General features: G+C 39.1%; 1 protein-coding gene across 6 annotated transcripts in view; it reads right to left on the bottom strand.

The window, feature by feature from the left end:
• The window catches only part of SMAP1 (small ArfGAP 1), a 206,648-nt gene that overhangs the window by 18,343 nt on the left and 160,663 nt on the right, over window positions 1-27,642 (bottom strand). For all 6 annotated transcript variants that reach the window (XR_013555666.2, XM_078447065.2, XM_078447064.2 and 3 more), the window contains one exon: window positions 15,052-15,142. Coding sequence is in view for 5 of the 6 variants with exons in the window: in XM_078447065.2 (XP_078303191.1) it covers window positions 15,052-15,142 (91 nt within the window). In the remaining variant the exon portion in view is untranslated. The remainder of the gene's footprint in view (window positions 1-15,051; window positions 15,143-27,642) is intronic.

Below are 27,642 nucleotides of genomic sequence, written 5' to 3'. Positions count from 1 at the left end.
CCACAGGACAAACAACAACAACAAAACCGAAAACTGAAACAACTCATTTGCTCCTCCTCCTGACAAGCAGCAGCAAGAAATTAACCTCTGAATTGAGGAAAGTAAAATTTAAATCGGGAATTTTAGCATTATTCCAGATTTCAAACTGAATTCTCACAACCAATTCTCTTACATAATCCCACTCTTCCCTCAGCAGTAATTCTCTATCTTCCAGTTTCCAGACTGCAACCTCATCCCCAACTTGTATTACTATACACACAGAGAAGCTGCATTTTCTGGTATTTACTAGAGTTCCATGAACTCTGCTGGTGCTCAGTAAATATTAATTAAATTCATCCTTTACTTGAATGTCAGATGTATTAGCTGGTCATAATCTATTTGCACAAATAATAAAAAATGTCAAAGAGCAACATGAGATTTTATGTATTGCTAATCTAGTTTAAGGCAGATAAGAATATAATAAGTAAACGGATGTTAGGTTTTTCATTACCATTTTTGACTGAGCATGAATATTCAGCCTTGAGTACACCCTTGCTACAATGAAAACTGCCAAGTCTAATTCTTCATCAGTAACTACTGAGGCGTCATCCTAGGAAGGAATGAATTTAAAGTGGAAATAGCACTGATTAAAGAAGGCTGCTTCCATGAGATGCAGTAATGTTCTCCTTAATGGCAAAATTCCTTCTTAAAGCTTTATAAATTTTCATGTTACTCAAAGAACCTTTTTTATTTTCTACACAAGAAACCATTTAAAGCTCTTTCCTTAATAAAAGTGTTATTTGGAATTCCTTTGTATTAAAACACATGAATTGCTTTATGAAATGAAATAAACTCCCATGTGCGTTACTTTGTGAAATTCAAGTCACAAATGTCCATTGAAAGCATATTAAAATTGTCAAGCTTCAAATTGTTTTCAAATGCCTTAAAAAAAAAAAAATGTGCCTGAGAGTTAAGTGGAGCTATTTATTTTTATTTTTTAGTTAATTTTCTTACTGCTAAAAAGGTGGTATTTAGACTACTTTACTAAAATGATTGAAATGGCCTTAAAAGATGATCTTAGGGGTGCCTGGGTGGCTCAGTCGGCTAAGTGTCCGACTTCAGCTCAGGTCACGATCTCGGAGTTCGTGGGTTCGAGCCCCGCGTCGGGCTCTGTACTGACGGCTCAGAGCCTGGAGCCTGTTTCAGATTCTGTGTCTCCCTCTCTCTCTGACCCACCCCGTTCATGCTCTATTTCTCTCTGTCTCAAAAATAAATAAACATTAAAAAAAAAATTAAAAAAAAAAAAAAGATGATCTTAACCCTCTTGCTCTATTTGTTGTCCGTTTTACGTATGTATGTATATATATATGTATATGTATTTATGTGTGTGTGTATATATATATATATATACATATATATGTATGCATGCATGTAAGTAAATTTAAAACTAAATTGTAGGGGCACCTGGATGGTTCAGTCGGTCAGTCGGTTAACCATCTGACTCCTGATATGGGCTCAGGTCCTGATCACATGGTTCGTGGGTTTGAGCCCCATATCGGGTTCTGTGCTGGCAATGTGGAACCTGCTTGGGATTGATTCTCTGTCTCCCTCTGTCTCTGCCCCTCCCCTGCACAAGTTCTCTCTCTCAAAAATAAAATTTAAAAAAACCAACAAATTGTATAAGAAAAATTTCTTTCTAAATGCTTAAAACATGGTGACAGACTAGATTTCTTCGAGGCCACCCAATTTCCTTAGTGCTTTTATTTTTTTTTAATTTTTTTAAATGTTTTTATTTATTTTTGAGACAAAGAGGGGGCATGAGCAGGGGAGGGGCAGAGAGAGAGGGAGACACAGAATCCGAAGCAGGCTCCAGGCTCTGAGCTGTCATCACAGAGCCCGACGCGGGGCTCAAACCCACAGACCATGAGATCATGACCTAAGCTGAAGTTGGATGCCTAACCAACTGAGCCACCCGGGGGCCCCTCCTTAGTGCTTTTCAAGGAGCAGCAAATCTTCTCTCAGTCAAAGACCATGCTGTGTGACAACAGTCTGGAGGAGTCCTAGTTACATAGTATAATTTGAGTCCCTCCTCTGCACATCCCCTTCAAAGGCCTGAGCTATCTCTTACTCATCTCCCCTGACCTGGTATTCAGGCTACAGTCTCAGCACAGCCCTGCATACAAGTTACTGTGCTATATGCTTCACATTTATTTCTTCATTTAGATTCCATCCATCAACCACAGAGGTTCTTATTTCCATTTCCTAGATAAAAACACCAGAGCCCACACAAACTGCAGGTTACTGCCTCTAAATCCAGTGCTCTTCTTCTGACACAATGCCACCAGCTACCAATATGATAAGGATCCAATATCTGTTTTGTGTGGCACAAGGTCACCTGGTAGTCTTTGAGTTTTATTCTGTGTCACAGCTCAACGCAGTGTAATAGTTAAGAACATGGGCCTGGCTCTGTAACCTACAAGCTATGTGACTTTAGGCAACTTAACCTCTCTGTGCCTCAGTTTCTTCACCTATAAAAAGGAAATAATGATAGCTCACCAGCCTTAGGTGATTTATCTTTCACTTCTCCCCAGCATGGACTCAGGACCACTTGCAAGGATCTGCTTAATGCCAGTCTTCTTACAGCAATATATTCATCTACCTGCATTTTGTTGCCTCCAGAAGTATGGTTACACAAAAATAAAACAATTCCTTCCTTTTGAAAGGGTAATATAACAGTTTACAATAGTTCCCTGAACATACTCTTCTGAGAAGAAGCAATACATGTTTTCATTAGGTTTAAAACCATATCTAAAAAACCTAACAGACCACAAAATTATTTAGGGTACTTATGCTAGAATATTCCTTCCTTCTGCCCTTCTCTCTGGAAAAACATCCTCCTGATCTGGTCAATGCACAGTTCACAGGACACTGGTGGTTTTCCAGGGCCACAGCAGCTACGTCTGGAATTTAGTCAGCACATTTCCAAATTTGTTTTATTTCACAGCATATGAACTTTGAAGAAGAGAAATTTCCCTGTAGGAATTTTCTACTTGACAAGTGAGTAGAGTGCTTTTGTGGGGGGTTTATCCTTTAGTTGGTTTCTTTCCAAGAAAGGCTTTTAGAAGCAAAAAACTTAGAAAACAAGAGTAATATATTCATCTCACTCATCATATAAAATTTGAATGTATATGTTACTAGAAAATTAAGTAGGGGGAGCTGCCTGGATGGCTCAGTTGGTTGAGCGTCTGACTCTTGGTTTTGGCTCAGGTCATGATCTCATGGTTTGTGGGTCCAAGCCCTGTGTCAGGCTCCACACCGACAGTGCAGAGCCTGCTTGGGATTCTCTCTCTCTCCCTCTCTCTCTGCCCCTCCCCATTCTCTCTCTCTCTCTCTCTCTCTCTCAATAAAGGAAGGAAGGAAGGAAGGAAGGAAGGAAGGAAGGAAGGAAGGAAGGAAGGTAGGTTATGTATTCATAACTACATCTAACTAGCACTGTCAACTCATTTACACTTGGCCATTGTGAAAATAAGTTAAAGCGTGTATTTCCTGAAACACAAGCATGAGTGAGAAAACTTTAAAACTTGCCCAAAGCTATATATTTCCTTTCCAATTAAGAAAAATTGAGGGAACCTGTATCTATTCCTCTATACACTTTGGCATTTAAAATTATTTAAAATAAAACTATGAAATGTTTAGGCAGACATTTCCCCAGATTAAAATGAGTAAGCATAATTTTATTTAAGTAGTAAATATACCCTGGGCTAGATTTTCATGACCAAGATCATACTGATTCTTTGCATGATGCCTTTTAGAGCACTGAGGACCCGATTCTCTCAGATACCTTCCATGGTCCACCCCAGCCACACATACCCCTCTGTGCCTGACAGGCCTGCTGTTCAAAGCCTCCTGGCAAGGGGGGCCAGCTACGCTGCAGGGCACATGCAGTGCATGGACGACCACAAGATAGAAACCCTGCAGGAGGGCTTTCTACCTCTGGTGGCAGACTGAACTGAAACCTGTAAGGTCACGTTTAACACCAGCAATTTATGATTCTTCTCAAGCATTACGCTTAGAGCATTTGCTCAACCTTGAGGATTCTATTCTCAGATGGGGTTTTCTACAAAAAAAAAGAAAAAAGCAAAAAGTGCTACTGGATGGAAGTATTAGTCTGGGGGGATTATCCTAACCAACTGCTAAGCAGTCTGTCCGTTTCTATCATGTAAAAACTAAGCAGCAATCCACACACACACACACACACACACACACACAAAATAAATAAAAAAAATAAAAAAAATGGAGACTAGCATAACTGCGTAATTCCCAGTCCTAGAATAACTACACAGGTAGGGACCGTGAAGAACACCACCCCCACATGCTCTAGAAACTGATTTAAATTCTCTTCTAACATAGGGGTACACATTCAAGTCAAGATGTTTCTGAGACTGCAGTCTGCTTCGAGTCTAGAGCATTCAGGGATTTTCAGTCTGGCCCTTAGTGAAAAGGAACCTTAATTAAGACATTAGGTAATTTCCAAGACTAGTAGGTAAGTGATAACCAAGTATCTGACCCCCTTCTGGTATTAGAGAGTAAAACACTGAATAAATCATATTTGTACAGGCTTCAAACTAGAATACCTAAATATGAAGCAGTTCTTGTAGGTACAATCAAGAATATAAGGCAGAGATCAGCAAACTACAGCCCACTGCCTATTTTAAAATATTTCTGAACACAGTCATGCTCAATTGCTTATATATGTGCTTATAGCTACTTACATATTATAAAGTGGTTGTGGAGACCATGTAGCTTACAAAGCCAAAATATTTGGCCCTTTTCATAAAAATTTCGCTAACCCTTGCTATAAAGCAGATAGAGAGCATTTTATGTTTGACCTTGGGACGGAGAGTAGATCAGGAAAGGTGAGCTAAAGAAAATAGGTTTAGCTTGAGTCAGTAAGTTGAAAAGAAGGACATGGACTCACCAAAGTGTCATTCAAAAGGAAGATCAAATTACTAAAAAATGATCTTAATGATTACCCTATTATGAGATTAAAAGTGATCCTGAATACAAACAATAAACTTTAGGATTCATGGACCCTCTGTGGGTGTGTAACTAAACTATGTGAGGGTTTTCTGTGTATTTTCTGCAAGCGCTTCAAGTTAATGCCTGTTCCAGTCTCATTCACATGAGCATATACTGTCATGTCTCCATGACCATAAATCATACTTCAAGACACCTGCTTCTACTCCCCACCATGTTTCAGTTAACAAGGGAAAACCAGAGTCCCATGAGGGGAGAGTGGCATGCTTACCTTGGGCAGCAGAAAAATAGTCTGCTGCCCAAAGTAGATACCAATAATCAATCCTGATTTAGAATCACTGTTTTGAGCTAGAAGAGACCTTTGATTCTCTGCGGTCTCCTAGAGTTTCACAAACTCATCAAATGTCATGCATAACAAAACTTTTAAAAAAAAAAGTCAGAAAGTATTTTTAAAAAGAACTTAAGAAGTTGATAAACCAGCAAGACTGAGGAGGTGTTTGTATTCTGAGTAGGACACCCGTCATTTTCTGCTACAAAAAAATCCATCAGCAAAATATCCCTCTTTCTGACCTTATCTCCTATCACTGCCACCTTTCGAACTCTTCCAGTATATGATCTAAAACTGTCAGTCACCAGCAAAATCCCCTAAATATATATCCTTAACTTCTTCTTCAAACATTCCCTTCACTTTCCTGGCCTAAATGAACCTTGGCTCTCCCCTAAAGACACCATTTACTGAAGCTCTCCACTATCGAAAACAGAGCTGTCTCAGGAAACTCACAGACCATGAGTGAGAGAAATAAATGTTAACTGATAGAAACCAAGGAGATTTTGGAGTTGTTTGCTGTGTGGCAAGGGCGGCTATCACAGAAAGTGATACCAGAAGAGAGGTGCTGCCATCACCAAAGCCCAAAATCTGTGGTACTGGCTTTGAGATTGGGTGGCAGAGGACAGGGAAACACTTATAGGATCTTAAAAAATGGAGACACGATATGTGACAGTGCAAGACTTGGTAAGCAGTCCCCAGCAGTCACCAGGAAGATGGGAAACACATCAAATGAAGTTCTAGCAGAGATGCCCTAGTTGACGCACAGACCTGGAGAGGAAGAAAAATCGTACTGATGTACACTGCTGAGCTCTGGAGGTTATTTACTATACAATAGTACTGCAGCCATAGTTGAGTATTTAAGGCCAGTCACCCCATTTGTCCACTAGATCCCACTGGCTATTCAAGACATTGCTGTAGCAATTTTTCTTGTCCTGAATCAGCAGATTTTCCTGTCCTACAGGTTCATTCCCAAAGGTAAACATCCTATAATTTCAGCAAATCATATTGGCTCCATCTTCAAAATATATCCAGAACCTGATTACTACTTTTTGGAGAAGTGAATCAAGTACTGCACCAAAAATGGCAGTTGAGGCTAAAACAAGCTCTGGTCTCTAGCTTAGAGACCCCTCCTCAGGATTCTCTTTCCTTTGTTCGCTGTGAGCATGAAAACCCCCACAGATATGGAAACTGACAACTATAAATTACCCTTCCCTGCTTGCATTCGGCGCTCAGATCTTTGGAGAAACAGTCTCCTTTGAGCCCGCCGGTGTTAAATAAATCTCCGATCCACCAAGATCTCTGAGTGCCGTTTGGTTTTTCTGCCGGCATACCAGCCTGGTTCCGTAACAAATTTGGTTCCCTGACCAGGAAACCCAACCGTGCTGGCCCATAGCTGCCACCGGTTTGGGAGAATGGCAAGGCAGTGAGGGAATGAGAGATGGCAAGGAAGAGTACATGCCCTGCCTGAATCTCAGCAGTCTTCTTCTCGGTTGCCTCCGGCCGGCCCGCTCCACCATTCCCACCGGACTCGAGGAGACTTGGCAGGTGAGGACCTGGACCCTGCGTTGGAACCAGTAAGGCTGGGGCCCAATCTAGTGAGGCCCACTCACAAGAGTGGAAGGGGGACCTGATCACTCCCCGAGGCTTCATAAGTCTCCCAGGTAGGAATTCTATGGGAGGGAATATAATAACTTCTGGTGTGTATGTGAATGTGCAACTCGGTCTAGCTTGCCTGCAGAGTTCAATTCTGTGGCTCCACGGGCAGGTGCTCTTGGGGACCCCAGGGTCCCATAGAGTCTGTGTGGGCCCGTCTGCTATTCCATCATGGATGGCACTCGGTCTATGGCAATATCAGAGTGGTTTCTGATCATGGGTTGCAGGGCTGGGACCTATGGGGCTGAGCGTCACCTGGGTTCCTTTAGGACATGGCCAGGCAGGCATCTGGCTGGTCTCCTCATTGGAGGGGGTGCCCTGTCCCTCTGTCTTTGTGACTCTGACTCACGGGAGCATTATGGGGTCAGGATGGAGCAAGGAGAGCCAGGCAAATGTTTTAGGAGCTTTATCCGGAGACTCACCCAGGGAGCCAAAGAAGCAACCCACCGCTCCGCTAATGTTCCCCTCTTCATGACTCATCAGGCTCCCTTCCCCCTTCCCTGAGCTTGAAACTCCTCCCCTGGTTGGATCTCCACCACTGCCAGGTTGCTGCCACCACAGCTGCGCATTTCTCCTCCCTTTCCAGGCCAGAGAACCCTCCCCCACAAGGACTGAAGGCCAGATTGCGCCCTCGGCCAGGCGCAGGCACTCTCCAGATGCCAGTCCACATCCGCTGTTATCAAGAGGCTCTCAGGGGGATCAGAGTGGGGGGGGTGAGAAGGCCATAAATATACCCAGAAGCAAAGGGGTAGGCCCAGAGCCTCCTTAGCAAGGGTTCAATGAACCTACTGCAAGGGGAAAGGACATCAAAAAGAATAAGTGTCCCAACCAGGGAAAGTCCCAAAAACCCAGCTGAAATCAGGAGGAACCTCGAGAAGGGGACCTTATTGGTTTGGCCGAGATAGAATCAGACTAAAAGGGACACTGACTCTCCCTCCCTGTTCCTCTGCCTAACAGATGTGAGGGATTCTCCTTCACTTCCCAGGTTAACAGCCCTAATTGGAGCCAACGGTGGTTAGTGTACCTCGGGACAGGGACTTTAAGGAATGTTCTCAAGCAGTTGCTGCTTCTGCCTCCCGCCCCCTGCCCACCATCCCCTCATGCTTCTGCACCAACGTGGGTGTGGTCCTATACCATCCTCAGTGTCTCAGGCACCACTGGTTCCTCCTCCCACCCTCCAAGTCAAAGGAGCAAAGTGCACTACCCCTTGGACCACCATTTCAGATATCTCCACTGGTGCCCCAAATGAAAATTGACAATGGGGAAAAACTGATTGACTTTTAGGCGGACGCAGGTGAAACATATTCAATGCTTAAACTTTTAAGTTTATTGCACCTGTCTTTTTTTTTTTTTAATTTAATTTTTTAACGTTTTATTTATTTTTGAGACAGAGAGAGACAGAGCATGAACGGGGTAGGGGCAGAGAGAGAGGGAGACACAGAATCGGAAGCAGGCTCCAGGCTCTGAGCCATCAGCCCAGAGCCCGACGCGGGGCTCGAACTCACGGACCGCGAGATCGTGACCTGAGCTGAAGTCGGCCGCTTAACCAACTGAGCCACCCAGGCGCCCCTGCACCTGTCTTTAAACTTACCAGCAAAAGTCAAACAATCTCATGTTATCTATGTTGCAATTTGTTAATGATAATTAATTTTGTCTGTCTCAAAGTTTTCATGGGTAATTGTTAAGATAACTTTGAAGGTCCTTGGAACCTGAAACTTTCCAAATAGGATGGGATGCTAAAGCTTTGAATATTGCATATAGATATGTGTTTTTTAACATTTTATTGCTGAGAAATCAAGGCTATTCGGACCTACTGGAAAACATGCTTTGTACTTAATTGGTTCACAAATTTACCATCTAAAAAAATTCTGATGTAAATACCTCTCAATTGGTTACTAAGTCCTCAGTTGGAGACTAAGGTTTCCTAAGAGTTAAAATTCTACTAAATGTACTTAAGACTGATGAAAATAAAGAAAGCAACTCTGTATGTAGGGAAATAGGAGGTATATAAGAAAGATATAAAGAATGGAAATACAGTTTTGTTGAGGGTAAAAGAAAGTAATTTTGTCTTAAATGAGACTGGTTATTTGAAAAGAATTGGCTTTGGGACAAAATATGAAAGCAAAAGAAAGTTGTAGAAGGTTGAGATAAATGGAATTTTAAAAATACACTGATGTAAGGTTGAAATTCTGCTTTTCTCCCTGCTCAAATGACAATGTTTTGTTGGACTGTTGATCTGCTCTTGATAAGATGATGCAAACAAAGGTTTATCTTCCAGGAAAACCACAATTTTAGGTTTCATCTTTATCAGGTCTTTGATTACTTAGTTAAAGCTTCTCAATGTTAAAGGAGCTAGGTTTTCGTAACAACTATATAATGCTATACATTCACCTTTAGGATCATTTATTGCCACCTTGGTTGAATAAATACAGTTTTAAGATTTTTAATGATCTGTAATCCTTTTTAGGATGTACTTATAACTTCCTAAGCTTTTAACAAGCTTCCAGGATTTAAATGGTAAATGAAGTCTTTTTGACCAATTAGACCCTTTTATTTGGGATGCTAAGTTCCTCGGAAAAGCACTGTCATACAATGGTAAACCTTAGGTTGTATTGCACAGGTAAATGCTGTAACTGTCCAAATATATATGCAGTTCCTAAAGTTTTAATATTTTGGTATAAGGTAATCACTTAATATTCTGATTACCTGAAGTGTTATGTGTCACAGAAATAACCAAATTTCTTTGTCAATTGCATCATAGTGAACTCTCATCAGATCTTTAACAATGTCTATTTCTGAGATTTTGTCATTTATAATTGTTCTTATTCTCTCACAAAAGGTGTTTCTTCTTCAAGGAGATTTGTAAAAAGGACTTTGGGGACAAATACGGGTGTTCGACATCGCCAAGATTAATACTAAAATGGGTAAGAATTTCCAGAACTCAAAAGCTGCATTCAAATTGAACAAGAAATAGGAACATGGGATTAAATGAACTGAGGAAGATTATAGTTTTGTGATTCTTGTTGAAAATATTGCTGGTTCTCTAATGTTTACTCTTCCAGATTAAGAAAACTCTCTCTTGAGATATCTATGATATACAGAAATGTCATAAAGTATTCATTTGTAAATGCTTCAGTTTACAAATTTTCTCTGTATATAACTCCTCTGAAATTCAAAAACTCAGTGAGTATTCTTTCTTTCGTGGCAATTACAATTGTTTGCATAAATTCAATAAGAATCTGTTTGTCTTGTAACAGGTCACCATTGGAAATACTGGTTATTTTACCAAGGCTTTGACTGGAATGTCATATTTGAGAGTGGCATTCATAGACTCAGATATGACCAGACAGCTTTAAGGAACTAAGGTTGGCTTTATGAAACATGGAGCCATAAAGCCCCTTGGGAAGGTTGACCTGATACCTTGCTTACAGAGTTCCCAGCAGCCTCACCAGGTGAGTAAAGAAGGTTACTTCCTGGCAGGTGCAGGAACCTCAGGATATCTTGGGGACCTCATGAAGAGGAATTTGCCCAATTCTATAGGTATTGTAGGCCTGTCTGATGGCAAGTATTTGGCTTGGCTTCTGGCCTGGAGAGGCTACTAAAAGTTCAACCCAAGATTCCTTATGAAAGGTTCCAGCAAAGCAAACTTTAAAAGATCCTCATGATCAATCGCTATTCTTGCTGAGCTTATGTAAATAATTAGGCCAGATTTGTTAAGACTGGATTTGTTCTACAAATGCATTGGTCTCCATTTGGCTATCTCTGGAGAGGGGGGATTTTTAGAGCAAAAAACTCTGTTTCAACAATGCACCATTATGGATGTTAAATTCTAGTTATGATTGCCTTTAAATGTTTGTTGTTTGCCTAGACAACTTGAGGTAAACTTCAGGAAATTGTCACAGTATTTCATGTATAGGCAATCTTCTGTGCTTGTTATTCTATGGGGATAATAATAAGACCCCATGAACGTATAATTATTTAAACAACTGGAAAACAGGATAGACCTCTAAATATGCAAACCCTATCTTCCCTAAACCTGATCTGACAGCTACCAGAAACCCGCCCCTTTTGAAGACTTGGAGGTGGACTTTACAGACATACAACCAAATAGAGGATTCAGTTTCAGGTATCACCCCATGGGTCCATTGCTCCAGAGCTGAGAAGGCCAACTCAGAGGAACCCTCAACCTGGCAAAGTGATCCAGATCCAGTCAACCCACTTTACTGACCCTCAAAAAGACACTGATCCCTGAGATCTCCAGCCCTGCTCTAGCCACACCCCGGAAGCTGGGTGGCCTGTGCACGGCAGAAGCCTGAGGAATCAACATGTGGACTGAGCCCAGGGGTTTGGATGCAACTCTGCCAGCCCTTGCCCCTCACTGGTGTCATAGCCCTGATCTTGCTTCTTACTGTTGGGCTGATAGAGACCGTACCAACAAGCTGGACATGGGACAAAAGATGAATGCTGGATCTCACACACCTCCTCTGGATGGGAGGATTATTAAGTATTGCCTGTATATTATGATAACCTCTCTCAACCTTACATCTGCCACTTACCCACTTTTGCCCCCAGGATTGTTGTATGACAATAAGGGGGTCAAGGGCATTTAGCACCTTCACCTCCCTCCACAAAGATTGCTACAAAGGAAAAACACCCACTCTCTGTCAGTTACCAAGTGCCCCACGGACTAAGTACTGGACTGTAGAGATAACCCAAAATGTCAGGAACCCATATCACAAGGGCCTCCAGAGACGGAAGCCAGCTTGCTACACTTACCTTCCTCAATGGGGGATCTCAAACGGGGGAGAGGGTGCAAGACAGGGCCCTTCAAAAAGTTATAAAGGATACCCAGGATAGGGTAATACAAGCCATAAGGGTGACCACTCCCCTGGCAGCCTACCAGGGTTTGAACCTGTCAGCCCTCAATCAAATGCTTACCAATTCCCCACTCCAGCATTGGGCCAACACTACTCTCCAAGTCCTCCAGAAAATAGATAATCACACCCAAACCTGCTGGATGTGCTTGCCCCTCAGCCGGAGGGCTTACTTAGCCACTCCTATCCCTTTGACCAGGGAAGCTCCTGAAAATCTCAAAACCAACACCTCTGTCTTAACTGGACCCCTGGCCACTGAGATACATCTCACAAATGCCAACAATCTAATCTGTACAGTCCTTGAAGGTATGAATGGTACCTCTCTATGCGAAAGAAATATAACCTTAACGAGGAATACAACCCTATGTTCAACCCCTGGGGTATTCTATCTGTGTTCTAACTCGGCCTACCGATGCTTAGAAGCCAACTGGACTCAGATATGTTATTCCATCTTCCTAACCCCATAGATATCCGTATACACTGAAGATCAGCTCCTAATAGCTTTTAGCCCCAAGTCCTGGGCTAAACGGGCAGTTCTGCTACCCATTCTGATAGGAACAGGAATTGTGACAGGAATAGGAACCGGAATGGGGGCATAGGTTCATCCATAGGACTATTCCACAGACTATCTCAAGAGCTAAATGAAGACATGGAACAGGTGGCAGATTCTCTGGTAACCTTACAAAACCAAATAAACTCTCTGGCGGCAGTGACCCTTCAAAATAGGCAAGCCCTCGACCTCCTCACTTCAGAAAAAGAAGGGAATAGTTACAACTAAGGTTAAGGAACTGAAGGAAAGAATTCAACGTACACAACAGGAAAGTATCAATCAATAGAAAGGATGGGATCTCACAGATTGGGCATCCTGGCTTCCTACCCTAGTGGGGCCCCTCCTCTACATAATTTTACTTGTAAAAGTTTTTTTTTTTGGTTTTTTTTTTTTAAGGCATCAAAGTGGGGAATGTGGGAGAAGTGAATAAATACTGCACCAAAAATGGCGGCTGAAGCTAAAACAAGCTCTGGTCTCTAGCTTAGAGACCCCTCCTCAGGATTCTTTTTCCTTTGTTTGCTGTGTGCGTGAAAACCCCCACAGATATGGAAGCTGACTACTAAAAATTACCCTCCCCACTTGCATTCGGCGCTCAGATCTTTGGAGAAACGGTCTCCTCTGAGCCCGCCAGTGTTAAATAAATCTCCGATCCACCAAGATCTCCAAGTCCCGCTTGGTTTTTCCGCCAGCGTACCAGCCTGGTTCCATAACATTTTAACTTCTGATGCCACCACCTACTCTAAGCCAGTGTCATCTCTCACGTGTATTATTCTAACAGTTTCTTACTGGTTTCCCTGCTTCCAGCCTTGCCCTGCTACAATGTATTCTTTTTTTTTTTTTTTAATTTATTCTTAACATGGTAGTTACAATAATTCTTAAAATCTTAGGTCAATGTATGTACATTTTTGCTGAAATGTCTCCAATATATTTCCAGGAAACTCAGAGTAAAAGCCACAGTCTTGTTACAACCTACCCCACACATTCCTCTCCCCTGTCACTATTCCACTCTGGCTATACAGTCACCCTTGCTGGTCCCTGCACATGACAAGTAAGCCACTACTGCAGAGCCTCTGCACATGCTCTTCTCTCCTGCTGGAATGTTCCTGCCCCACACATCCAGACATCCACAACTCCTTCAGGTCTTTGCTCCAGTAAGACTCAGTGAGCACCCTCCATGCCCTGGCCACCCTATTTAGAATTACAACTGCTCATTGTTGCTTTATCTATACAACTTACCATAGAAGACCCATAATATACTTTACTTAACTGTTATTCCCTGTTTCCCCAAACAGAATGAATGCTCCAAAAGGTCTAGTACTTTTATCAGTTTTCTTTCATAGCTATCTCCCTAGTGCCTACAATGGTGCCTGGAAACACAGGAGACACTTAATAAATATTTGGTCAATCAATGAATGAATCTGTAGGATAAGGGCTGGGTCTAGCTTATATTTTACATTTCTAAGTTATAAACCAGAGAGACTGGAAATTCTACAATGAAGACAAAGATGCATACAGTTTTAGTCAGATATTTTCTTACCTTGGTATTAAGTCTTTTTTTCTTTTCTCTCATTTACAGAAAAGAAAATAAAATACATAAATTATACAGACTAGAATTCAACATAATTATTCCAGAGCCCCTGGACTGAAGCCCTATTTTCAAAATTACAGTTATACACACTACTTACTTTCACCATCACAGAAAATTTTTACCTATTGGGATATATTTATTTGCACACTATACCAGTTTCCTAAGAAATGAATAAAACATTCAATTGTAATTTTTAAAAGAGAAAACAATTTACTAAGAACAAAGCTCAAGTTTTAGAAAAGTAGTGAATGAAGTTCAACTAAGTATCCTTCTTTTTTTGTTGTTAATCTTTCTCCAAACTAAAAAAAAAATCTTTTACATTAATTACTGCTGAAGGCTCAGATATTACTAAAAATAACCATTTATTTAAAGCTATTTTTGTAGGAAGAGAAGAAAGATATCAAAAGAGCTGACAGTATTTGTAGATAAGTACAATGTGAGCATTCTTTGAAGGGAAGCCTGTTTGCTTACCAGGCAGACAACATGTATCTGTCAGTCATAAGAATATATACGACATTCAATTAAAATGAGCACTTCTTATTGTCATCAAATATATGAAATGAATGTACCCACTAGATCTAGGTATAAAAAACATCACTTCAGTTAACCAAAATTAAATTTTATTTTAAACCCGCATATATTATAATAAGGCTACCCCATAATTATTATGCTAAGGGAATCCCCCAACAAAACTAAATAAAGAGAAGTGGGGGTGAGAGGGAGAGAGGAGAAAAAGAATCCTTACTCTTTATTTTAAATGTTGAGATGTCAGTGTACTAAGCCTTTGAAGATTTCTTTGATGTCTCTTCCTTCCCCAAGGAACTCATTACTTGTATTTCAGTGGAGACAGTGCTGACAGATACTAGCTCTCTTATTAAAGACTTCCCTTTTTGTGGGAACTGAATACACTGATCATACCATTTTCAAATTCAGTTAACAGGTATATTTTGGCACACTAATGATAAAGCTATTATATTCATTTCAAGTAAAGATCTCAATTATTTTGTAACTCTTAAGGTGGCTTGTATCTTTTACTACTTACCAAGTCCTAAAAGATCAACAGTGGGCTCTGCAGTTTTTTTAGGGCTGGTACTTTTTTTAGGCTCCAACTGCTGATCTTCTTTCTTCTGCAGCTTTAAAACAAATAATCAGATTTATGAATTTTTCTTAAATAAGTTGAACAAGCCTTTTAAGCCCCAATTAATTATGCGTATTTTTGATACTGTGTAATGAAGTATATGAAGCACAGAGTAATGAAGCCCAGAGAATTTCTTATTGCATAAAAAAAGTAAGCATGATCACTGAGCCTGAAATGACAAACCTTACATATTAGGATCCCAAATAGTAAATATACACTTTCAATCTTAATGTAATTATTCTTAATCGTTCAAATCCTTTGTATGAAATTACACTTTAAAAACAATTTTTTTAATGTTCATTTTTGAGAGAGAGAGAGAGCCACACAAAGCGCAAGCAGGGCAGAGAGAGGGAGAGCGAGAGAGAGAGAGCGAGAGAGAGAGAGAGAGAGAGAGAGAGAGAGGGGCACGGAGACACAGAATTCAAAGCAGGCTCCAGGCTCAGAGCTGTCAGCACAGAGTCCCACATGGGGTTTGAACTCACGGACTGCGAGATCATGACCTGAGCCAAAGTCGGATGCTTAAACTGAGCCACCCAGGCGCCCCAAAATTACACCTTTTTGAAAAAGAATTGTGTTTCATATCATTTGCTAGCTACTGTTAATGCACTCTGTTAGCAGATTCTGGACAGGCCTCAGAATCTTCATGAGCACACTGTTACTCCCCTCCTTCACAGTGCCGACATGTGAGACACCTCTGTACCAAGAAAAGCCTGATGAAATACTACCTGATATATTTTCTCCTGACTCTAAACTATCAGCTACATTTTAAATGTAATGTTCTTCCAGTTCTCAGAAGCCGAAGTCAGTTACACATTCTAAACTTTATCTTTCTCATTTACACAGAAATGTTGTGTAGGACAGACATATATCTACTACATTCTCAACTCAAAAGCCTCTTTTTCCACTTTTTTAAATGTAGATATAATTGGCATATAACATTATACTAGTTTCAGGTGCACAACATAAAATGATTCCATATTTGTATACATTATGAAATGATCACCATAGTAAATGTAGTTAACATCCAACACCATATACAGTTACAGAATTTTCTTTCTTAAGATGAAAACTTTTAAGACCTACTCTCTTGGCAACTTTCAAATAAATAATACGGTATTATTACTATAGTTACCATTCTGTACATTACACCCATAGGAATTATTTATTTTATAAGTGGAAGTTTGTACCTTTTAACCCTCTTCACCCATTTTGTCCACCTTCCACCCCCACCCCTGCCTCTGGCAACTACCCATCTGTTACATGATCTGTTCCAAGATCTGATCCAGGATCTTGTTTGTTTGTTTGTTTGTTTTAGATTCTACATATAAGTGAGATTACATGACAGGTGTTTTTCTCTGACTTATTTATTACACATAGCATAATGCCCTCAAGGTTCATCCAAATTATCACAAATGGCAAGATTTCATTCTATCTTTTGGCTGAATAATATTCCATTAAATATATAGCTTACCTCTCTTAAACCAAGAAAGTAAAACATTTATTCATTCACTCACATTTATTTCTCAAACTATCCCCATAAGATCATTTCTTCTGCAACTACCTAAAGAATTCATAACTTGTTCCATGAGTGCATTTTTGTTAGCTAGACAGATATATAATTTCTAAGAACATATATCTACACTTGTTTTTAGTCACTACTGTCTCTTCAGAATTATTTATTATATTATATACTTAAGTAACCTACCATCCCAAGTATCAATGCTTTAATAAGCTTCTCAAACACAGAATTATCAGCCTGTAATAATACATAATTCTCAGAGGTTTAACATAATCCATTTCACATTCTTTTTTATTTTTCCCTTCCAATATTGGTAAGACTTACCTTGTATACAGCAAAGTAATTTGAAAGAAAGCATAGTTTATAGTAACCAAGGAGGCAACTCCTTCCAACTAAATACTTAAACTACTAGAACTTCCTTCCTTCCCTTTTTTTCTTCCTGGACAACTTGCATTGAATGTATAAGCACTCAACACTTCAAGAAAACCTGAGGATTAAGTGGCCAGAAAGCACTCAAATTTCAAATACTCCCGAGTAGGTTCTAGCAGCTTCCTCATGTAGGTCTTCATTGATCTTCACTCATACCCCTCTGCCTGGAATACTCTAGATGTTGAGATATACATGTCTTATGCTTAGCAGGTACATAAAAATCTAATTCCTGATTTAACTTAAAATCAGAAAGCCTTAAAGTTGAAAATAAACTTAAATAATCTAGCCAAACTCATTCACTTTGCAGATTAATTGAGGTTCAGATATTACATGCCAAATAGGGAAAGAGTAGTAACTAAAGCTTATTTTTTGTCCCTCAATTTACAATTCTTTCTTTGATATATTTCCCTGAAACTTCTTCCCTGCAAAGAAGCATGGAATAAACCTGTGAGGGATTCCTTCCTATTTACTTTCTACATTCTAATAATGTGGCATTTTTTCAGGCCAAAATGACTTCTTTTTCGGTTTATGAGTTATTTTCCCACCAAATTAGAACTACCTTTTAAATTATTGCTGAGTATGGGGTGCCTGGGTAGTTCAGTAGGTTAAGCATCTGACTTCAGCTCAGGTCATGATCTCACAGTTTTGTGAGTTCAAGCCCCACATTTGGCTCTTGGCTGCAGGGCAGAGCCCACTTCAGATCCTCTGTCTCCCTCTCTCTCTGCCCCTCCCCTGCTTCTTACTCTCTCACAAAAATAAACAAATGTTTTTTAAAAAGTTTTTAAAAAAATAACAAAAATTGCCGAGTATGCAATTACTCATTGTTTAGAAAGCAGGGAAAAGCCAAATCAAACAAAAAAGAGATCCTCTGGTAATCCAGACTCCCATCCTCAGAACTACTGAAAAAAGTTTGGAAAATATCTTTTCCTTCCAGATGTCACACATCTATATGTGTCCCAAGAATTTTCGTCTTTTGATTGCAATTGCATCATAATTTAAATGGGTGTTTATCAACTCATCTCCACAGAAAACTATATAATACTGAATATGTGTAGAGTTGTGCAGGGTAAAGAGAAACATAAAGATTAAGAATAAGGGGCATATCCTAAATACAGATTATTAAACTGCAGACGTGGCCCACTATTGGGTTTTGACACCAAATTTATGGATAACAACTAGAAGGGTTTTTTGGCATTTAAAAAGGTGAAACAGAAAACAAGAGTGCACTGTACACAGTAAAGTATTCATGAATTATTTTGTATATTTGTGCACACATGTGAACACACGCAGCCCGGACCATAATGTAACACGTATTTCTTACCAGAATCACGAGCTGAGAAACACTGCTCTAAATATCGTCTGCTCCTTTGCTCCTACAGCGGGTCAACCTATATGAGTAAGGAATGTCTACACCCTAAACCTTACCAACTACTCCAAACAGAAGTGGTTACTCCAGATGGATTTCAACAACTCTTACAGTTGGCATCTCATAGGTTGTCCCACAAGTTAAAAAGGCAAAAGGGTCGATCACTTTAAAAACTATCTTGTATAGGGCACCTGGGTGGCTCAGTCAGTTAACCGTCCAACTTCGACTCAGGTCATAATCTCATGGTTTGTGAGTTTGAGCCTTGCATTGGGCTCTGTGCTGACAGCTCAGAGCCTGGAGCCTGCTTTGGATTCTGTATCTCCCTCTCTCTCTGCCACTCCCCTGCCCACGCTCTGTCTCTGTCTCTCAAAAACTAAATAAATGTTAAAAAAAAAAATTAGGGGTGCCGGGGTGGCTCAGTTGGTTGAGCATCCGACTTCCGCTCAGGTCATGATCTCGCGGTCCATGAGTTCGAGCCCCGTGTTGGGCTCTGTGCTGACAGCTTGGAGCCTGGAGCCTGCTTTCGATTCTGTGTCTCCCTCTCTCTCTGCCCCTACCCAAATCATGATCTGTCTCTCTCTCTGTCAAAAATAAACATTAAAAAAAAAATTTTTTTTAATTAAAAAAAACTATCTGGTATTTCTTCATCTTAAAATTATGCTGAAGCAGTATCATAAAACACTGATATGTGGCAGAAATAATTTGAGATCGCTCGTTTATATCTTCATAGTAATCCAACTACTGCCTTATATAGATTAGTGAGACCTACAAAGATTGAATGCAGATGATACTCTGTTCATAAATGTACACTTAAGAAATTAACCTCATTTCTAAACTTAAAAAAAGGTGGGGGGTGCCTGGGTGGTTCAGTTGGTTAAGCATCCAACTCTTGGTTTTGGCTCAGGTCATGAACTCATGGTTCATGGGTTCAAGCCCCACATCAGGCTCCACACAGATGGCGAGGAGCCTGCTTGGGATTCTCTCTCTCCCTCTCTCTGCCCCTCCCTGCTTGTGCTCTCTCTTTCTCTCCCACTCTCAAATAAATAAACAACAGCAACAAAAAAGAAATTAACCTAATTTTTAAAATTTTGAAACCTATTAAGAGAAAATTCAAGGTTACACCAAAGTATCAATATCCATAGATAAGAAATCTTGCGGGGCGCCTGGGTGGCTCAGTCGGTTAAGCGGCCGACTTTGGCTCAGGTCATGGTCTCGTGGTCCGTGAGTTTGAGCCCTGCGTCGGGCTCTGTGCTGACAGCTCAGAGCCTGGAGCCTGTTTCAGATTCTGTGTCTCCCTCTCTCTGACCCTCCCCCGTTCATGTTCTGTCTCTCTCTGTCTCAAAAATAAATAAATGTTAAAAAAAATAAAAAATAAAAAAAGAAATCTTGAAATTATAGCCAGGATAATATTTAATTTTTTTTAATGTTTGTTTATTTTTGAGAGAGAGACAGAGCACGGACAGGGGAGAAGCAGAGAGATAGGGAGCCACAGAATCAGAAGTAGGCTCCAGGCTCTGAGCTGTCAGCACAGAGCTTGACGTGGGGCTTGAATTCACAAACTGCGAGATCACAAGCTGAGCCGAAGTCAGATGCTTAACCAACTGAGCCACCCAGGCACCCATAGCCAGTTTAATATTTAATCTTTCAGAGCTACATATCCATAAAAGATATTAATTTTATATTCAATGTCTCTGACTTTCTGAAAATAACTGAAAATTAATTCTCATTTATACTTATAATTATGTTTATAGATCTTTGTGTAAAATGATAGAAATAAAGTATTCATTTTCCTTGGATGAATTATAATATCTAAGAAATACAGACTTGAAGGACAAAAACATTTTTGCTTATATAGTGCTATTAAAAGGGTTTAAAAAAAACCTCTAAAAAATCCTCTAAATTATACAGTCCTCTAAAAGACTCAATCTTTTAAAAAACACAAACTAAAAATACCTAGGTCTTGCATTTTATTCCATGATAATGTATATTTAAGCCCAATAACATCACCAATAAATTGAGAGGCAAAGCCTATTTCAAGGAGGCCCTACTTATAGCCATGATTTAATATCATGTCCACTGCTACGGCTCCTTGACACACATTCTAAAAGCTGACAAGACACTCAGTTTTTGACTTTAGAGGAAGATTACGGAAGGCCTCAGACACTGAACTAGGAAGAGAGTGTCAAAATAATAAATGTCCTTTATTCACCATAAAGCATAATCTAGCATTTCAAAAATGAAACATTTAAAATTATCAAGAACAAATCTCAAGAAGTAAGATAGGAAGTTAGGAATAGTTTTTTCCTTCTCCCTCATTACAACATCCACATTAACAAGGCAATGTGATGGCTTTTAGATAGCCAGGATTTATCAAGAAAGAAGCAAAAGCACCCTGTGTTTATCCTAAAAACACCAACTTCATTGCCACTCTGAAGTCTACTTAGGTTCTACAGCAAAACCTATTTTTCACTCTCTTTATATAAAATAATTTATATGTATATACATGCATATGTATATCTATCTATCTCACCAGACTAATGTTAGAGAAGAACTATAAGTGGATTCCCAAAATGTATTCCATGTAAACATTTTGGTTAACAAACAGGTGTATAAATGATTATGCCTTCCTGACAATCTGTTCTAAAATGAAAAAAATCTTTAAGAATGTTATCTGATTTCTACCAGCTTTACATTATAACACTATTTATACTAAACTTACATTTAACACTAAGTACTATTTATCAAGTATTTTCAGGAACAAAGATAATAAATCTTAAACAAAAATATTAATACACAAATTATTAATTTGTCCTTTTGTTCTACAGCATACCAATTCTGTTGTACTTTGCAAAGAATAACAAGATGATATTATTTAAAATATTTGAAATGTAGCTATCATATAAAGCATGTAATTTCCTGAAGCCAAATTTTAGAAGATTTAAGAATAAAAATGCTATTGGGGCACCTGGGTAGCTCAGTTGGTTAAAGCATCCAACTTTTGATTTTGGCTCAGGTCATTATTTCTAGGCTCATGAGATTGAGTCCTGCCTCAGACTCTGCACTGATAGCACAAAGCCTGCTTGGGATTCTCTTTTTTTCTTTTTCAAAATAAATAAGCATTTAAAAAACAAGAATAATAATGCTATTATCTTGTTAGGATTTGGGGGCAAGGATATAATAACGGGTGATAATAGTAAATCAAGACCTTGCCAACCCCCTTTTCCTTCATGTAACTGTCACTGCTTTGATTATTTCATGTTTACCTTAGACATATCAATCAGTATGTACAGAATCAATCCACTGTAAATTCTCCTGCTACTAAAAACATCACATATGGAATTTGCCTTTTAATAAGTGAGAAATGCAGTCAACTGTCAATGAATAAAATTAAGCAACTTACAATTTATTAAACAAAATTTTCTAACAAGCAAGAATACTGATCTACTTAGATAAAGAAATTTTATAAGTTCCTTAGACTCATATTAAGCAGATGTCTCATTCAAATGATCAAAACCTTTATTAGCAGAAGCTTCACCAGCCTATTTTTTTACAACTTATAACACTACTCCACAGGTTATAAATGCATAAAAAAAAAAGACCTAATTTCCAACATTTACACTTACCACCTTTTTAAATAACAGAAATAACAGCTGGGCGCCTAGAAAGTGATTTACTATGCTTTAGCTGACCAATAATTTATCTATTAATGTAAACAATAGCATTAATACATATTGTAAGAATACGGAAGCTATACAATTTTCTAGGTTCTATAAGTAATTAAAAACTTTTCTTTAAAACTAACTACAACTCAAATTATGCCTTAACTAGTTTATTTATAATCAGTTTCCTTTTACATTTATAAAATCATACAAGCAGAAGGGACATAAAATATAGTATGTTCAACTCTCTCATTTTAAAGTTAAGGATATTAAAGTGATATGATTTGTCCAAAGACTCCATAGTCACCAGAGTGGCAGGGGCTAAAATCCTGATAGGGCTCCTTCCCCCATACCATGATGCCTTTTCCTTAATAATTTCTATGTATCACAAATTAGATTCAGAATTACCCAATGCTTATTGTACATGGATACTATTTTTCCAATGACACAAAGAGAAGCTACAAAGAAAGGAACCACAATCTAATAGAAGGGACAAGGCAAGTACACAAATAACTTCAACACAAGGTAGAGTATAAAGAGCGTATGAAAGGTGTAAGATGCATCTTATGCTCATGATGGTGGTCATGGGATGATTAGCACTTTAAAAAGGAAGTAGTATTTACTCTGAAGTCTGTAGGAAAGATGGGAAGGAGTCCAATAGGTAGGAATTAGTTTTAAAGGCACCATGTGAAGAAAACTGAGTATGGGAGAGCAAGAAAGACAGTGGACATACCAGACTAACTTATAGGTCTAAGTGTACAGAAACAATAAAAGATAAATTTGAAAAAATAAACTAGAGCTACAGTGTGGAAGAACCCGAACAACAGAACAACCAACTAGCTCTAGTAATTAGGCCACCAATTTTCAAAGACGGTAGCCAAAGCAATTACTCCTAGGGAAATGTGTTATGCATATGAACTGTACTGAGAAAGAAAATTTGATCACTACCATTGTAAGCATAGGGGTGTGTTGGCTATGCCACGATCAGAGCATTGTTTTAGGAGTGTTTGGTAGAAGCCAGATAATGAGCAGAAGAAACCCCCCGAGAAACGCCTTTATGGTCAAGAAAACCAGGTCATGTTCCCCACAGAATAGGATATAACAGCCTAGAAAAACTGTCCCTAAGAAAGTACATGCATAGTTCAGGAAAAACGTGTCCCCAGCTTGACCTTTAGCTAGTGATAAATCCATTTACATACATGTGTTTTGTGGTTAAGACTCCCCCCTTATGGGCTTTTTAGATACATTATGAGAATGGGCATGTGTAGTAAGAAAGTGGTTATATAATCTTAGCTGTCAATTAAGGAGCACTCAGCACCACCCCACTGTAAGTCACAGGTCCTCCCAGTCCAGAAAAACTTAATACATATCCAACCCCAAAACAACCAAGGGGCCGGTTCCAACTCACAGAACCTGCATGCTTTCCCTTAGAGAGTATACTGTGCTTTAATGAAACTGCTCTCTACTTTCACTTAGGGCACCAATCTCTAAGTCTTTACTGCCTAAGTGTCAAGAGCCAAGACAATGCTTTTGGTGCTGACAGGAGGATTAATCTACTCCCTCATTACAACTTGAAATCTGAGATAGATTTTCTAACGAGTTACTCAGTAACATACAATTCTCAGAATAGTACTCTCATCTGGGTGCCTGTTGAAATCTTTATAGTAGAATTTCACTTTTACTAAATTTCTAGTAAAAATCTATGAATGACAAGTTACTTGAAAGCTATTGGGTTGTACATCATCATATATTCTACTATAAAGTTGGCAAAAAATGCAAAGATTGAATCATCTTTGTTGTTTACCCAGTAGTCATTCAATTGTCTAAAATCAATACATTAATAAAAATCACTCAGTCTTAATTCCTAGGAGATATTGTAATAATTACTACATATGTGTTTATATGTGCATGCTATCACAACCAAATTATATACAATCTGTTTAAAATTCTTTTGTGCAGGAAATAATCTTGTACATAATCTGTTTATTTCCAGTATCTCATTTTGTTGTCCTTACTCAGAATCTTGTTAAAGTTTCCTTTTTTCTTATCATTCTTTATAATGTACTTATAAATTTTTTTCACATTAAACTTATCAATACTTAGTATATTCTGTTTCTGAATTTAATACTCTTTCTTAAGTTGTATTTTTGGGGTTCAATTTAGAACTGTAATGTACATTTTACTTCCCGAATCATATGGACATGTTCTGGTAAATGGCTCTCTATATAGTCTAGGGACATTACGATCCCAAACAATATCTGACTGAGCTGGAGAAATACCAAAGATTTATATAAATTTCAGAATAGGATGGGGACTTAAAAGACATTTGGTCAGTTCATTAAGTGATGTCTAAAACACCACTGTAACATTTATCTTACATGGCCAGTCTTTCTGTAAGAAAGTTTTCCAGTATCAGGGAATCACTGGATACAATAATACAGCATACTCCATATTCAGACAATGCTATATCAGAAAGTTTCCTCTTCAAGTGGCTTGTAACATCTACTTATTTATCTCTATTTTCCATGACACAGTCATGCAGAAAACAAGTGAGAAATGACTTTAAGTGCAGCCTGGACCCTCTCGGCAGCCACAGCAGACCACGAATTCACACCAAGCCCTCATACATCTAAAATTCCCTGATATTTTCCTCTGTGCTATTATATTTAGGGCAGTTGAGGTCTGGATGCACTTATTTCAGAATTATACTTTTGTCCAACTTGTTGGAATTTTTGCGTTTAAGATTACCTGAGAAATTGTTCTGTCAAGCAATGTCTTAACTAATCTTTGTCGCTTGGTTATTTGAAAATTTGAACAACATCACATTGATGTGCTCAGTTAATAAAAATGCTGAAAAGAACAAAGTCCAGGACTGAGCCCTGAAGAATGCAGCTAACTCCCTTGACACTGACATCAATTCTATTAACTCGATTTCTCTGGTAAAGCTGTCCATCCAGCTCACAATCTACGTACAATCTGCTTGTCAGGCCTACCTGTCTATATCATTCCCAGAAAGATATCTAAGAATCTCAAACAATAAGCTATTCTTAGGGAACCCATGTAAGCACCCAGTAAGTGATGTTAACACTCTGAAAAAAGAAGGAAGGCATTAAAAAACAATCCCATTTGAGGGTGCCTGGGTGGCTCAGTCAGTTGAGTGTCCTCTTGATTTCGGTTCAGGTTATGGTCCCATAGTTCGTGGGTCCAAACCCCACACTGGGCTCTGGGCTGACAAGACAGAGCCAGCTTGGGATTCTCTCTCTCCTCTCTCTGCCCCGCCCTCTTCCCTCCCTCTCTTTCTCAAAATAAAAAAAATCCCATTGAATTTTGAATAGAATTCATGTCAAGCTCAATGATATAAGTAAGCATTCATAATCCACACACATTTTCCTTCTAAGAACCTGGACATTTGCCTATCTCTAATCTTCTAGTTCCTATCTTAGTTTGTACAGTTTCTCCAAAAATGAGCTATAGTGCTTTATACATTAGGTCTGCAAGATTTCCCATTATTTAAACACAAAGATTGAATGCCTACATTGGCAAAATGATACTTTGCAGGATTTTTGTGAGGATTAAGTAAAATAATATAGACAGAGTCCCTGTCATAGTGGGGGACACATAATATGTGCTTTATAAATGGCAGCTGATGGTGATTATGGTGGTAGCTTTTACAGTTATGTGCCAGGACCTGTAAAGCACTGGAGATACAAAGATGAGTAAGACTTGGTTCCTAATCTTCAGAGGCTTATATTCTAGACAAGCAAAAAGACTCAAACATAACTGGTTCAACAATGTGGTTCAATGTGGATTAGCACAATGATGGTGTTAAAAAGAAATAAAGGAAGTCTTCTAGAACGTCACAGGAATGTCATGCTTAGGCTCAGCTCAGCATGTATCTGAATAATGCATTATGAGATGGGTGATTATATGTTTCAGTTTGCTCAGGACAACTGCAGTTAATGCCTGTTATTCCAATTTAACTGTTAACAGTGCCTGGTTTCACTCTTAGAAGTATCTAGTTTGAAATACTCATCACAATTATACTTAGAGCCTTTGTCTGGAGACAGGAATTAGCTACAGTACTGCTGGACTCAGGTGTAAAGGGGTTCCTCTCCTTCTAGCAGTGGTAAATTCCTTGAGGACAGAATGAACTATCAAAGTTCTATAAGACTGTGGACTGCACGCAAATGTCCAGTCAGCCTCTCAGTAATGAATTAGCAGGGCTGGAAAAACAGTCGGTTAACCCAACAGAAGGAGCAGGCTGTATCTGTATCTATGTCTTTAACATTCATCTTACTATTGTTATTTTTGTCTTACACAATCTGGAGGTTTACAGAGAAGGAAAAAGGGTAGGTTTTTAAAACTACTACTTATTAGCAAACTATAACTGAAAGAAAAAATTGGGGTACAGTTGGAAAGAGGCCACCCCCTTGCCCATCACACAACACACGTTCATGAGGAACCTGGTGCTAAACCATTCACAGACAACCTGCTTCTAGGCCAGGGTTTTATATGTAGCTGAGCAGCTCCCTTGTAGCAACCCACTGAAAGTCAGCCCTCAAAATAAGAATTTGTAAAATAAATAAATAAATAAATAAATAAATAAATAAATAAAATAATAAAATAATCATAACAAGAACAACAATGAATACAGAAAAATGAAAGAAGAACACTGGCCAAACATCTAAGTTTAAACCTAGCTTGGACACTTCCCAGCTGTGTGACTTTGAACAAGTCACATTATCTCTGAACAGGGTTGGCTTCATGGGTGTAACATGTGCAGTCCCACAGAGTCCCACAAAGGGTTTAATAGCTATTGCACCTTGAACTTCTTCATTTTATCTTTAACTTGATTTTGTAAATCCAATGAGACAATGAAACATAAGCATAAGCACAGCAGATATGTGCAATATGTGCCCTTGCTGTCCATTTGCATATAGTGGTCATGATGTTCCATGAGCACAGATTTCCTAACATAAGCATATTAGGTCTACAACAGGGTCAGCAGGGTATCGCCAGCCCTAAGAAGCCATGCTTTCTGTTTCAACAAGAACTTAGAAAGCAGAAGAAGGCAACATATTCTAAGAAATAAGAAAGACCGGGGGTGGGGGTGCCTGGGTGGCTCAGTTGGTTAAATATCTGACCCTTGGTTTCAGCTCAGGTCATGTATCCCATGGTTTGTGCGTTTGAACCCCACATCAGGCTCCACACTGGCAGTACAGAGCCTGCTTGGGATTCTTTCTCTCTCCCTCTCTCTACCTGTGCCCCCCCCACCCCCACTTTTTCTCTATCAAAACAAATAAACTTAAAAAAAAAAAAAAAAAAGAAATAATAAAGACCAAAATCTCCTAGTCTTTCTTACTTATGTCACTTCCCTGTACCAACCAACCATTTATAGTGAAAATGATGACAAAGAAGTAAAGAGAAGGGCAGAACATATTCTTCCTTCACTCTTTCCTCATTTATCAGTTAATTAAAAATAGAGAATGTTCAGAGCACTTGGGTGGCTCAGTCGGTTGAGC

Source organism: Panthera onca, chromosome B2 (genome assembly GCF_046562875.1).
Source record: "Panthera onca isolate mPanOnc1 chromosome B2, mPanOnc1 haplotype 2, whole genome shotgun sequence".
Classification (NCBI taxonomy): Eukaryota; Metazoa; Chordata; class Mammalia; order Carnivora; family Felidae; genus Panthera; species Panthera onca.
The sequence above is the reverse complement of the archived record's forward strand: the minus strand, read 5'-3'. Positions and strand labels throughout refer to the sequence as shown.